This window comes from Nylanderia fulva, unplaced genomic scaffold (assembly GCF_048542155.1).
Source record: "Nylanderia fulva isolate GAGA-0341 unplaced genomic scaffold, ASM4854215v1 Scaffold1, whole genome shotgun sequence".
Taxonomy (NCBI): domain Eukaryota; kingdom Metazoa; phylum Arthropoda; class Insecta; order Hymenoptera; family Formicidae; genus Nylanderia; species Nylanderia fulva.
In genome coordinates, this window is record NW_028189192.1 from 6,063,161 (window position 1) to 6,076,907 (window position 13,747).

Here is a 13,747-nt window from a genome sequence, read left to right on the forward strand (position 1 = left end):
TCGCCATCAATTTTCAATTCACAGAAAAAAGAATAGGATACGATGGAGTAGAATAAAACCACGAATTCGTCTTAATTTATTTGTAAATATATTATTAAGTATAACATCTATAATATAATAATAATAATAATATAATAATGAAAAACCATTTACATTAATAGGTATCATTGTAATATTTTAATCCAATAGTAAAACACACTCAGTTATGTATAGATTCTCGATAGCTTTCAAGCGTGTGGAGATTTTTTTAGAGTAGTAGTACCATCAGATCGCGCGTGTCACGGTGCAAAACATTTTCGTCGTGTTTTTTCTGCAGTTTCTCCCTTTCCGCATATAATTACAATACAATAGTAATTTCTTTCAATAAGATCGCTGCCTCCTTCTAACGTCTTACTTTATTATACCGCCCATAAGCCGACATTCCTTAGTGAAAAGTGTATCGGGGCGACTTTATACACCGTGAGAGATGATTATTCTTAATCTAATCGTCGTTATTGCGGATATATCGAGATGCCTTAAGTTGTGTACAGTAACGCTCCGAATTCGGACACGAAGAGCGCTAAAATCACCGAACCGTACGCTATCGATAGGGATAACATCGTCGCGAATCGTAACGGAAAGAGGAAGCTTTCGGAATTCGACATCCGGATTCGTTCTTACGCGAATAAAAAAAAAACGCCTGGTATTCGCCTAAATCGGCCGAACAGCTCTGTACCCGATTCTTGAGGAATGGAAGGCCGCATAAGGAGAAATTCTTCGTCATCCTCGACTCTGCGAATCGATTCGCATGCTTAATAAATATTTAGCGGCGTCCTGTCGTTTTTTTCTTTTTTTCTTACGAAAAAACCATTTAAATTACCGAAGTAAATTCTCTTCGTTAAGACTAGAGACGGTAAGTCGTTGTGTCGTGTTCTCTACAGGTAGTAACGTGTGCGCGTGTTCAATTATCATTAGGGGAAGTTTCCTTTTGACAGTCACCAAAATACATTACATGTTTTGTCTGTCGTCGTTTTTTTAAAAGAAAAATATCTCTGAAAAATCTTTGTCGCGTAATACGTAAATTCGGAACAAGGGGTGAAATGAAGAAAAGGTGGCAGTTTTCTCTCGCGACACATCTTACGCATTGGATTTCGAAAAAAAAGGACTATTTCGCGATGCGAATTACAGGATGATAGAGGCAACTTAATAACGAACACGAGTGCAACTACACGGACTATACAAGGTAATCACAAGAACAGAGTCTTTGTTCTCGACGTCTCGGTTCCAACTTTACAACAATAAAAACGTAGTATATATATATATATTTTTTTTTCACAATATAATTTATCTTTAAATATTTCTGTATATTTTGTATATATAACTATGTAACCTTTTTCGATATAAATACCCTGAAATCTACACTCTCGCGATCTATCATAAAATTGAATTCGCCACCAGCTTGTTCCTTTCGCTTCCTTTCTTTTTACAACTGAGTATCTCTTTGAGTATCGACGCGAGATTACGCTCGATTGTATTTGTCACTATTCGAATCCTTTAAGTCTACTATGTACAAGTAATTTCCCGCAGCTTTCAATCCTAAGATGCAACCTGAATGATGGTCCGCAAGACGTATATTTCGTGTTTTGCTGTACAATATCAGAGCCAGTTCGTAGAACCAAGACGGTGCTCGTTATAATATTATAGGACACACTAACTGACAAACGTAAATGTACGTATCTCGAGGATCACGGTTGCGTCTAAGGAAAGATGATAGCTGTTTCTTTACGGCAGTTAGAACAGCCGGCACTCTGAAATCTATCGATAACGTTCTGGAGAAACTTCGCACGCAGTTTTGCCATCCCCGACTGGAAAGAGGATCTGCAATCTCGTTACATTAGGGACATAATATACATTGTATAATCCTTTAATGTAAAAAAAACATTAAAAAAAATTAATTTCTGTCGCATACATGGCATATCCTCGGCAAATGGATCAAGCACAAAGTGGAAGCAATCAAATGCTGATTAAATTCTGCCTCTTTTTGATCATCAACTATATCCTTATTTCTTTCATTGTTTCCCTATAGCTTGTTCTTTATTTTATCTAATAGTGTACAATTTATAGCCAACATCGAATTGTCGCGTAGTATATTTATAGTATTTATATTTATATATTTATTTGCGTATATATCTGGCTGCGCTCCCACAAGTATGTATATGTATAATCGATTATTATATTACGAATCGAATATACCGTTCTCGCCCTCCGTTTTGCGATCAGAGAGCCCGTAAGTAAAATATTTCGAATAAAAAATATGTATATTTTGTCGACACATATTGGTTTCCGTTGGAGGATCGTATCAAACGATCGCACTGTCGCCGTCTTATAACTCTCTATCTTCCTTTTATACAATAACTCTCAATGTTTTAATATATATTTAACCAAATTTTCTTATAAATCGATACACAATCAGCTCAATTAATTAATTTTTCGAAAGATTCTCTATAGAATGTTGACAGGTAAGTTTGTCCTTTTCTGGATATCAATTCTGAGAAATCACATAAAATTTATAGAATCTATTTTGTTAATTATAAACTCTTTCGGAATACGTCAAATTATTTTTCGGAAATTATATACAATTTTAATCTGAATTTCTGAAAAGGAATTTGAATGTTATTTATCGCGCATGCAACTTAATCTACTGTCTCTTTATTCTCTCGATAACGATATGTTGTATTGCAATTGATTTTCTGTCGCACATTTTTGTCGCATTATTTAATAATTAAATCGAATAATATATTAGTTGTAAGTTTGCACTTTTTTATATTATAGATATCTTCAATATTTCGATTAGTATCTTTTATTAAAAAAAAATTATTTTTTTTTTGCAAAAAATTGAATTAAATTATTCAACCGTTAACTAAACATTTGTTAAAGTCACATTTATTAAATTTGTTGAGTAAATTTTTTAGTTAGCGTAATTATTTATCCGTTTGATTAATCACGCGTACACACACATTATTTCTTGCAAATTGCCTATTTTTTATATCCAGGAAAAAATGATTAATAGCAATAATATTTTATCTCACGGATTATGTGTACCATCTCAAATCCTTTTGCTGGTACATTTTCGTTTCGCGTTACTATTATATTCGCAATAGGATTTCGCGGCCGAGATTTCTCGATTTCACCTTGATACTCACAGAAACTTTCGATGGCGTACAGTCGGTCTCGACTTCACATTTATCGCACGAGGATTAAAGTTCAATAGCGGATCAATGTAACGTTTTTACAGAGAACTTACAGACTAAACGCTCCTCTGATAACTATCTCTCCCGCGAGATGTACAAAAGAAAATGAGAGATTCTCTATAGGAGCAAGGAGTCCGTTTCTTCGTCCGTTTATCCTGCCTTATAGTACTAACAGTGATAGTAGTAATAATTACAGTAATAATTGTTCGTACGGCTTTTTCCCTTTTTTTTTCTTCTTCCTCTTTTTACAGTTCTCTGCTTCACGGCAAAGAGAGATTCGTGCCACGAAGCTTTTAATGGAAATGCGTGTATAATTACAAGTTGGACGTGGCAATTTTTTTTATTCTTCCCTAAATAAGTACATGTTTCGTTCGCGCTTTGAAAGCGTCGAATGTGTCCTGCGAATGTGGCAGTGACTGTGAAGCTACTTCTAAATAAATAGTTTATAGGTCTATCACGTCCTCTTTCTCTCTCGCGCTTTCTCGCTCTCTCTCTCTCTCTCTTTTTTTTACTCCCTCTCAAATCTATGAGCAACACTCGTATCGTATAATATTGGCCCCAGCACCCTTATTATTTTCTTTTATTATTATATCATCTCACGCGACGACTAATACAAGCGCAAAAAAAAACTTATATCGAATGTAAATAGTTTTGTACACGAAAAATAATTTCTTTTCGAGGAAAGAGCTTGTGTATAAAATCTAGAGAAACCGAATAGAAGTACTTTGCAATGTTTAGCTGTTATCATTAAACAAGGTTAGACGGTGACATCTCGTAATGAGATTCTTGAAGGATGAAAGCATAAAGAATCTCGGGCCCGAGTGCATTGTCCATTATTTCCGGTCTCGCGACCTCGAAGGCAGCGTTTTTTCGCGAAACTCAATATTTGCGTCATTAAGAGTCGTCGTTTCTCGCATCTTCAAAGGCAAACGTATTCCATTATATAGTAACGCAAATCCACGCCGATTCTATCTATGAAAACAGCCACCACGCAACACGCTCTCGCTTCGCGTTCTTGCTAGGAGAAACGTACGGCAAGTTCTCTGTTACATGAACGCAATGAACGAAGAGAATGAATTTGGTATATTTAACATGCTGCAGCAATCACGGTATATTCGAGCGTGGTAATGACAAGAGCTAATTTCCGTAATTGCAGTTATTAACAGGAGTGGAATGAGAGGGAGGAATATATTTTGTAGCTGTTGCATAAAATCACATTCTCTGGTAGTAAATTCCTATTTAATTACAATTTATGAATAGGTATATCGTTATATCACAATAACGCGAAGTTCATTAAATGATTATGTTACCCTTTCTCGTAATATTCTTATTTTTCGTAATAAGATAACAAAGTCCTTTTTTTTCTCTCTCTCTCTCTCTCTCTCGCGTAATGATGCCTTTCTTCAATAATAATATCGATCTCTCTTTCTCTCTCGTAGCGTAGGAACGTGCACAGGGAGATCGTATTTCGTGGATGCATCTTTTATTTTTTATGTACATTCGTAAAGCCTCGCTTCCGGACTGCCACATTCGCGGGGCTGGCACATGCATCTATATATTATGTATATATACCTTACCCGTTTCCGACTTGTCTCTTTTATTTTTTTTATTTTTTTTTTCAAATCACTTCACTCACCTCACGCGCCGCGCTCACTTACATCCTAAGATTGATTATTAGTTTTACCTTTCTGTCTCACCGTCTCCCAGAACGTTATATATAATCACCACAAACGCAAGATCGCAATTAAAGAGTCTCTTTCAACTATATTGCCACGGGTATGATGTGGCGCCTCTCGGCTCAGTGGCATCACCTCGCGATGTATCTGGCAAGGAGGCCGCCGAAGAGGACTATCCCAAGGAAATGTCTCACCGGCGCCCACGTGGTCGCCGACGAGATGTCGCCGCATTGAGCTGAAATACACAAGTCATATTTTTTTCATATAAAAAATATTTCTTTACATAATTAATATTTTTTTAATATAAATATATATATGTATCTTTTTACATAATTAATATTTCTTATAAAATATAAAAAGCGAGATGGGGGGATGTTGAGTCGAACAAAATTATTTCAACTCGAGTTTAAAACAAATTTAAAAAATTTTCCTAGAACCAAGTGTTTATTTAAATTAGCTCGACTTTCCTTTGAAGTGGACAAAGTTGATCATTTAATAATATAATAATTAGAAAAACTATTCTGAAGAATTTCGCAAACGGCGAACTGTTCTCGCGCGTTGCATTCGGAATTAACAATGCTCACCGTACGACGTGAGGTTGACCTGCCACGAGACTGGATGGCGGTGAGAGGCCCTCGGACAGGAAGCGAGATGGCCCGTCACCGAGAGTTCACGACTTCCTGTCGTCGCGGCGGACGCGCTATAAACGAGGCAGTAACGTCCGACATCGGTACTGGCCACCAAGTAAGCGGTGTCGTTTTCGATCCAAGTTCCGTGGCATAAGTACTCTGGAAACGAGACGACATTGGTCGTGAGCGAGAAATGTTTGAAAAAAAATCGCAAGTTATTTTCCGCGCGATAAACACCGAGCTAAGAGGGACGTCGCGGCAAACTCGCATTAAACTACTTGATTTTTTTTCAAGTAGCGCTAGGTGGAGTATGATTACGAACACGGTAATAACTTTGCGCTGCGGTAAAGAGAAAGTTTTTTTTCTTAAGACGATTTAAAGAAGACAATAACATGCTAAATTATGCCGATGCAAATCTCACGAGACAACTGAAAAAAGATCATAAGTTGTCTATGAGATTTGACATCATTCTTCGCTATTAAGTTTGTCTCTCATCTAGAGAAACAATTTATAAAAAAAAAAAGAGAAAACAATTGCTTTTTGTATCAAGAAATTTAATAAATTAAATAATTAAAAAAATCATAATAAATTAATTAAACATAATAAGCGTGAAGTAAAAGTATCGGCTGTTTCTCGCACATTAATACACTACTTTGAAGTTGTGACAATGAATTGTTTCATCAAATGCTGAATTGATCGCTCGTAACTTTTTACAACAGTTTCGTTTCCCGGTGGATGAGATAACCATAATCCCCTCAACCATTCAATTAACGTGTCCGATAAAAAGCGGGGGGAAAAATGTGATTCGATCGTTTCGAAAGCTACTTTTATGTCATCATTTCTACGGCACTTGCTCCCTGCGCCTTCCGTAACAATGCGCGCGAGAAGAACGGAAGGGGAATAAACGAGAGCCATAAATCCCGCCGACACATCGATATCAGGCGTGACGTTTCGAGCGACGATACCCGATCGTACTTGCAAGATAGTAAGATGAGAATTTACTGCGGTCGCTCGACAGCTCGTGACTTCGCGTAAAGAGGAAACGCGAGACCGCGCATCGTGTTCAACGATGGGTGATGGCACCTATCAACGGTAAAAAAAAAAGAAATAAAAAATTAAAAAAAAACCACGGCAAGCGACGTCGACGTATCAGAATAAATGTAGAATTTTCTACCTGTTGTTCTGCAAAAGTACCTTCGACGCCTCGAAAAACAATTCGGAGGTTGCGTCCACCGATCGAAGTATCTATTTGAGGAAATAGAACGCGAGCTCGATAAAAATTAAAACCTTCCCTCCTTCAAACGCGACGAAATAATTTATGCTGATTTCGTGCTTTAAATATTTTTTCAATAAACGCTATATTTTGCAAGACACGTGTGCACGTGGATTTTAAAAAATGGATTACCTTTGAAAGCTTTAAAATATATTCGCCTCTAAATTCGTCGAAGCTTCAGACATTAACGCGCATAATTAGTCAGGAAATTAAAAAAAAATTGGAACACGTGTGTTCCCTGCGGTCCTTTTAAAAACGATCTTGATTTCCGATGCTGGTACTGTTTAGCCATTCAAGATATACGATTAATTAAAGATCACGCTCATGATGCTCTTAAGATGTAAGTCGCGAAGCGAGCAAACCGTGGCTATTTATACGACGTCTTAATGGCTATTTTGCCATCTCGTTCCCGTTGTCGTTATCCTCTGGTATCCGTGTCTCGGAATACAATCCGGTGTCGACTGTCGGGAGACGCGGGATTCGAGTGTCTAAATCCCTCGGTTGTGTCAACATGTTCCGGTACAACTCGCGTCGCTAAAATAATTCCCGGATGACAAAATGCTCCTCGCTCGTCCCGCTTCTGGAATGTATCCACGTATTTCTCGCGGATTACAAAGATACACCATCAGCTTCGCACGTGTTACGCGATCGTATCGTTTATACTCTCTCGCTTAGGGGAGACTCCGAATATAAACCGCCTTTCCGAAATCCAGCTAATCCGGAAATCATCCGGAATTATTTTGAAATTATTCAGTCATTATTATCGTAGCTCCGTTATCGTGATAAACATACGGCTTACAGAATGACATGGATATATATATATATATATATATATATGTATATAGTACATAAACAGAGGGATACTAAAATAGAATACACAATCCGATATACAATAGGATATCTTGATTGATTGTTTATAAATATGTAAATGGATGTCTCGTCAAAATTAATGGATTTCTGTGATAATATAAATTTATTATTAATTATTTTCAATATATATTAAATATAGGAATAAATAAATAGAGAGAGAGAGAGAGAGAGAGAGAGAGAGAGAGAGAGAGAGAGATGAGATCCCATAAAAGTCTTGCAAATCACGCGGTAATTTCGCGGTCAATTTTTATGTATAGAGTCAAACGAAGCGTACAAAGTTAGCGCAGACGTAAGTAAGCGCTCTATACTCTCTGGCAACCATGACATTTGCTGCCTTTCCGCAAACTAACTATCACCACTTGTGATAACTTTGCGCGAACTAGGATGGTACGGGATGAGAAGGAAGTACGGGTAATCCGATAAGATGTTCCGGGCGGATGTGCTTCAGCCCGTGTTGTGTCGAGTTTCCTATCTCTCTTTCTCTCTCCATCTCTCTCTCCTTCTCTCTTTCTCTCGAACATCTCCGACGCTGAACATTCTGCTGAACCACGGAGCTTCTCCAAATACGCTATCGAAGACAACGGACGGCGTCCATCAAGCCTTTCGAACCGTCACATTGTTAAGACAGCGTCCCCGGAAGCTCGTTTACCGGAAGCTTTATGATAAAAATCCATTATAGTTCTCGGTACGTGGGGGATAAGAAAAGTTAGCGCAAAAGATTCAAAGAGGACGACTACGTCTTGTTAACCGTCCTGAGTCACGTCACATGTCAAAAATCCGTCAAAGTTTCCTAACGCTTTAGGAAACTCGTCATCCGAATGAAATCCTCTCTCTGTCGTTTATCAGACATCTCTCTGATTAACTTTCTATGGTCGCTTAAGTGAAAGGACCGAGAAATATATCTCCGTAGAGCGTGCAAAATGTAGAACACAAAATTTCTATCGTACGAAATCAATCTGATAAGGCAACATAAACCTTTATCTATATTTTTATAAAAAATGTTAAATAGCAAACCAGTCGTAAAATATGGAATATGCATACGTCATGGAAGAATCCACGATAAAATCAGATTTAGTCTTCATTTATTAATACCGCGTCTTTCGAAGAAATAGATCCGGTAAGATCAATTCTTACCGGATAACGCCTCGTCGCTGCAAGACGTGGCAAACTCCATACGATCGGGTGCCCTGCAACCTATGTCCAATCTACGAACACTGCCGTGATGACACTGGCTTGGAGACGGCGTGGATGGCACCCTCACGTCGTGCACCTCCGCCGCGTTGGCAACGCTTTGCTCACCATCGGCGGCCAAAAGGTTCTCGACGTTGTCGGCATGCGGTGGCCGAAACAACGACACAATCTCGTAACGACCGAGATTGGGGCATTGTCTGGTTGTCGGATCGGACGCTGAAAAATTGCGCAAAAATTGCGAAGATTATTTCTTTGTTTCTCATCCTGTCTTTTGATCAAATTGCGAACTTAACGCCAAATTAAGTGCTTGATGAAAAAAAAAAAAGGAAAAAATGCGTTCGTATATCGGATATGGGTGCAAGAAAAAAAACGAATTATCCAAATTTCCTCCTACGTGCAAAGAACAGCTATTAATTTTTATACAATTTGTCTGGTTGTCGAATGGGACAAATTGCGCAAAAATTGTGCGAAGATCATTCATTTGTTTTTCACCCTGTCTTTTGATCAAATTGCGAACTTAACTTCAAATTAAGTGCTTGATGAAAAAAAAAATTAAAAAATGAAAATATTTTTATAGGATTTGTCTGATTGTCGGATCAGACGGTGAAAAATTGTGTAAAGATCATTCATTTGTGTTTTTCACCTTGTTTTTTGATCAAATCGCGAACCCAACACTAAATTAAGTACTTGAAAAAAATGCGTTTGTATATCGGATATGCGATAAGGTGCGAAAAAAATAAATTATCCAAATTTCCTTCCACATGCAAAGAACAGCCATTAATTTTTATACGATCCGCGGCGGCGAGCGACAAAAGGTCGTGCTTATATTGCAGTGTAACTTTTAGCCGAGCAATTTGATACGCGATCGACACGCAGTCGACGTGTTTCACACGCTAAGGTAAATGCGTTTTACTTTGTTCCTGTAGGAAATTAGCGCAACACGATCCGCGTCGAGGTGAGAGCGCGCTGTTCATTGTGTCCAACGTCAGAACGGCAAGTTCTCTCTCGGGAAAAAGCAGAGCGAGGAGGCGCCTATTCAAGAAGTTCGACGTGAAAGAATCTTGCTTTTATATTTGCCTTTTTATCGCGGTTTTATACTTGCTACTTCAGCCACGCGGTCGGGACTAAAAGCCTCGAGGACGAACTACCTGCTTACTTTACACCAGTGTTTCCCAACCGACGATAACTTCTCAAGTTGTGTAGCAAGACGGGAGAAGTACGTAAAACATTTGTTTTTACTAGTAATATTTTTTACATTTATTCGACTAATTCAATATTAATTAATCATAATATAATAATTAATTCCACACAATATTACAAGGAAAACCCATTTGGATATTGAATTTTTAATTTCGATTGCACTTGTAATTTCATAAAAATTCTTTTTTTAATTGAATTTAAAAGCAATTTTTTCCTAAAAAATTCAATTCATTTTATATCTACATTAAAATCTTTAATTCCATAATTTAAATATGATTTATAAATAACTCAATATCTGCTAAAAAATGAAGAGGTGAGATCGAGATGCAAAAAACACATTCTATTTTGTTTAAATTTTAATCGTGCACCGAAAAGGTTGGGAAACGCTGCATTACACGATGCAGTTCTCAGCTGGGCGATTTCCGGTGATAACGCAATAGCATCCACATGTGTAGAGAGAGAGAGAGAGAGAGAGAGAGAGAGAGAGAGAGAAGAGAGAGAGTGCACAAAAGGGAGACGGGTGCGAATGGCGGCGCGATAAATTTCGCACCGCGACGGAACGACATCGCCTCTTCGTCAACGTTAACGGAATCGGGCTAGGGAGAAACTGGGAGACGAGCCGAAGGCAGGAGTGGAACTTTACGATGGATCCGGCGTATGATGCTTTACGCGCTCGTAAAGTCGCGCCTAGCGAATTGATTGTTAACTCTGTCATTTGCAAACTTCTCTCGCGCGTTCGTATTTTTTTTTTTCCTTAAGTGTTTCCGGTACAGAAATATTCTTTCGGACAGATTCAAGTGGATTTATTCCCAACGATAATGTCGAGACGTCAATAATTTTTGATTTATAAAATTTCATTTGAAACAAACTTCTCCGGGATAAAAATAGATAATGAAATCTCCCTCGCCGTTTAATCTTAAATAGACTCTGCTTTGAAAGAATCTTGAAAGTTGAGGATTAGTTATACAAAGGGGTATTTAAAGTCGAACGTAGGAAGGTTACTGGAACTTTCATCAAACTTTCGTGAAGGAAAAATCGACTTCAAATTGATGAAGGAATCTGCGGATGGAGCGAAGCGCGGAAAGAATCCGAGACTTTATATAGTACATGCCAAATATACGGATAAGATTCGGAGAGACTTTATAAGATCGAAACAAATAACGAGCTCGAGTGTGTGCATTTGAGTGAATTATCCGAGAGAAGGAAAGAGAGAACGCGTTTTTATTTCAATAGCCAATTCACGATCGATGCCTTGATTTGAGAAGCAAGATAAGACGTTTCTCTTTTATTAGATCCCGTTTTATATTGTAATCATATTTTATTCAAAATTCGGAATATCGGTCAAGTTTCAACAGAGTGTGTGTGAGAGTTACGATGCAATGCAAATATATTTGTATTAATAGCATTAATTGATCAAATATTTAAAAAATTCAACGCGATACGTCAATACAAAATAAATATTGTATGCATTTATTTAACGGTAAAAAAGGTTTATAAATGCATCGTCAAGCGGTATATCGGGTTCTTTTTCGTTTCACGCGCGAATCTCCTCGAGACTTATCTTCTGTCAGAGTAATTCGATAAGATCGAGACAAACCAGGGGTCCGCGGGCAATGAATCGGAACAAAAACGGAGGGTTCGAGTTGGCACCAAAGTGCCAAGGGAGGCTGGCGCGAGCCCGGAAATCACCTTCGAGCAAACTGTTCGCTTCTGATTCCGGTTTCCGGACTCGTGGCCGAATTTCCAGCGTCCAATCTATTCAATCTCGACAAAAAAAAAAAAAAAAAAAAAAAAAAAGAAATAAAAATATTATTTTATGATTATGATAATGAATCTCCCGCGAATTGTAAGGCAAAATTTTACACCCTCGGAGAAATGTTTTATGGAATATGTATATTATTTCGCGCGCTTCTTTCTCTCTTTCCCTCCGGAACGAAAGCCATGTCGGATGAATGGCAAATTAAGAAGCCGCGAATATTAATCGAACGGTAATGCAGTTAACTTGCTCTCTAATAGAGAGAGAGAGGGAGGGAAAAAGAGAATCGCTCTTTGACAACTTCCAAAAGAAACTGCAACTTCATTTACGAGCCGCTTCCATTGGAATATCGGCAAATTAATTTACCCGATTAATTATACGGTTATAATGCCGACAAAGCAAAAATGTGGGAACGTATTAACGGTGGGACAGTCACGTTTAACTGCGTTAATTAAAAGCCGTAGTAACAAATATATAAATATATACATATATATATATATATATATATATATATATATATATGTATATGTATGTATGCATATATATATATAACACGATCTGTCAACTGAACATTGCGTTAAGCGTAATCAGATTTGCGTATATTTACATTCGCGCTGGGAAACTTGGCATCCCGCATTAAAGCCCAATTAGTTACTTTACTATTGCGACGTGATATTGCGACGACAATGCATAATTCGATTAGAAGGTCAGAATTTACTTACTGATGAACGTCGTGTATGGCATCGTGTGCAAATTGAACGTACTCGAGTTGCATATATCGTCGGCCTGCTGGCGCCATTCCGACAGTTGCATCTCTATTACGTGCTCGTCTCTTCTGTGGAACATGACGCATACGTATCCGTTTTTGCTGAAAAGGAATACGCAAAAGCGTTAGATACTCGAAATGAATCGAGAACGACATTGCGGAAGTTAAATTTACAAAGTTGGAAAGTTCTTCAAACTTAGATCTACTACTACCAAGTAAATTTCCTAATGTCGAGACTATTTTAAGCAAACTTGCGAGGGGTCGTTATAAAAGAAAGAGACAGTTCGCAAAGGGCGGGAAAAATATATATATATATATTTATAGTCCGTCTCTTGGATTGTAAAAATCTCCCGCGGACAAATAAAAATTTGAGTACGAAAGGATTAAGGACGGGAGATACCCCAGTCTAGTAAACCCTTAAGACTGATCTCGAGAAGATGAGAAAGGGACGAGCCCTTTCTGCTCAGGATAACAGCAGCAAGAGAGAGAGAGAGAGAGAGGGAGAAACCTAAATCTTCTCTGGATAGGGTACGGAATTAAGATTTTATTTTATCAGGACGTTTCTTAACGGCCGAACATTAAGTTTAACGCAATTCTTTTACGATGGCCGTCCGCCTTTACGGCGGAATCTGAAAACACGGCTACTCTCTCGACGCGCGTATATATATACTCATATATACTGCTGTCATATACACGTAGTATAGACGCGTCACATATAAGTTCATATCTGTATACACTTTGACGATATATGTTTACATTGTAGCCCCGTGGAGCATTGCCGTCGTAAGCCGTCGTTGCGCGAACCGGAAACAACGGTCTCGACATATATTTGTCTTACGAGTTTCCCCGTCCGTGTGAAGAGGGATATAAAGTTTATATTACTTCTCGATAGCTCGCTTCTCTCTCTCTCGCGCGCGAAACTAGTTTTCGCGATCGCGACCGGGGGATTCCACGATCCAGCATTATGGACCAATTTTTTGCAAGATTCAATTTAATTGCGCTGGGCTTCCGGCATTGAACGGGCGAAGGAACGAGAAAAAGTGACGTTCACGGTGGAGAAGTATATAAGTTTGCGCGGAAGAACGTTCTCTCTCTCTCGCTTAATTATATGAAAAAGAAATGTTATCATTTTCGTGAGATTTTATCGTATATAAGA

General features: G+C 38.1%; 1 protein-coding gene across 3 annotated transcripts in view; it reads right to left on the reverse strand.

Annotated features, from left to right (window-relative positions):
* Window positions 1-65: 65 nt before the first annotated feature.
* The window catches only part of LOC114931019 (uncharacterized), a 252,672-nt gene continuing 238,990 nt past the window's right edge, over window positions 66-13,747 (reverse strand). For all 3 annotated transcript variants that reach the window (XM_029302924.2, XM_029302925.2, XM_029302923.2), the window contains 4 exons: window positions 12,548-12,693; window positions 8,813-9,085; window positions 5,491-5,694; window positions 66-5,141 (listed from right to left, as the gene is read on the reverse strand). In XM_029302924.2, the coding sequence (XP_029158757.1) occupies window positions 5,038-5,141; window positions 5,491-5,694; window positions 8,813-9,085; window positions 12,548-12,693 (727 nt within the window). In that variant the 3' untranslated portion in view covers window positions 66-5,037. The remainder of the gene's footprint in view (window positions 5,142-5,490; window positions 5,695-8,812; window positions 9,086-12,547; window positions 12,694-13,747) is intronic.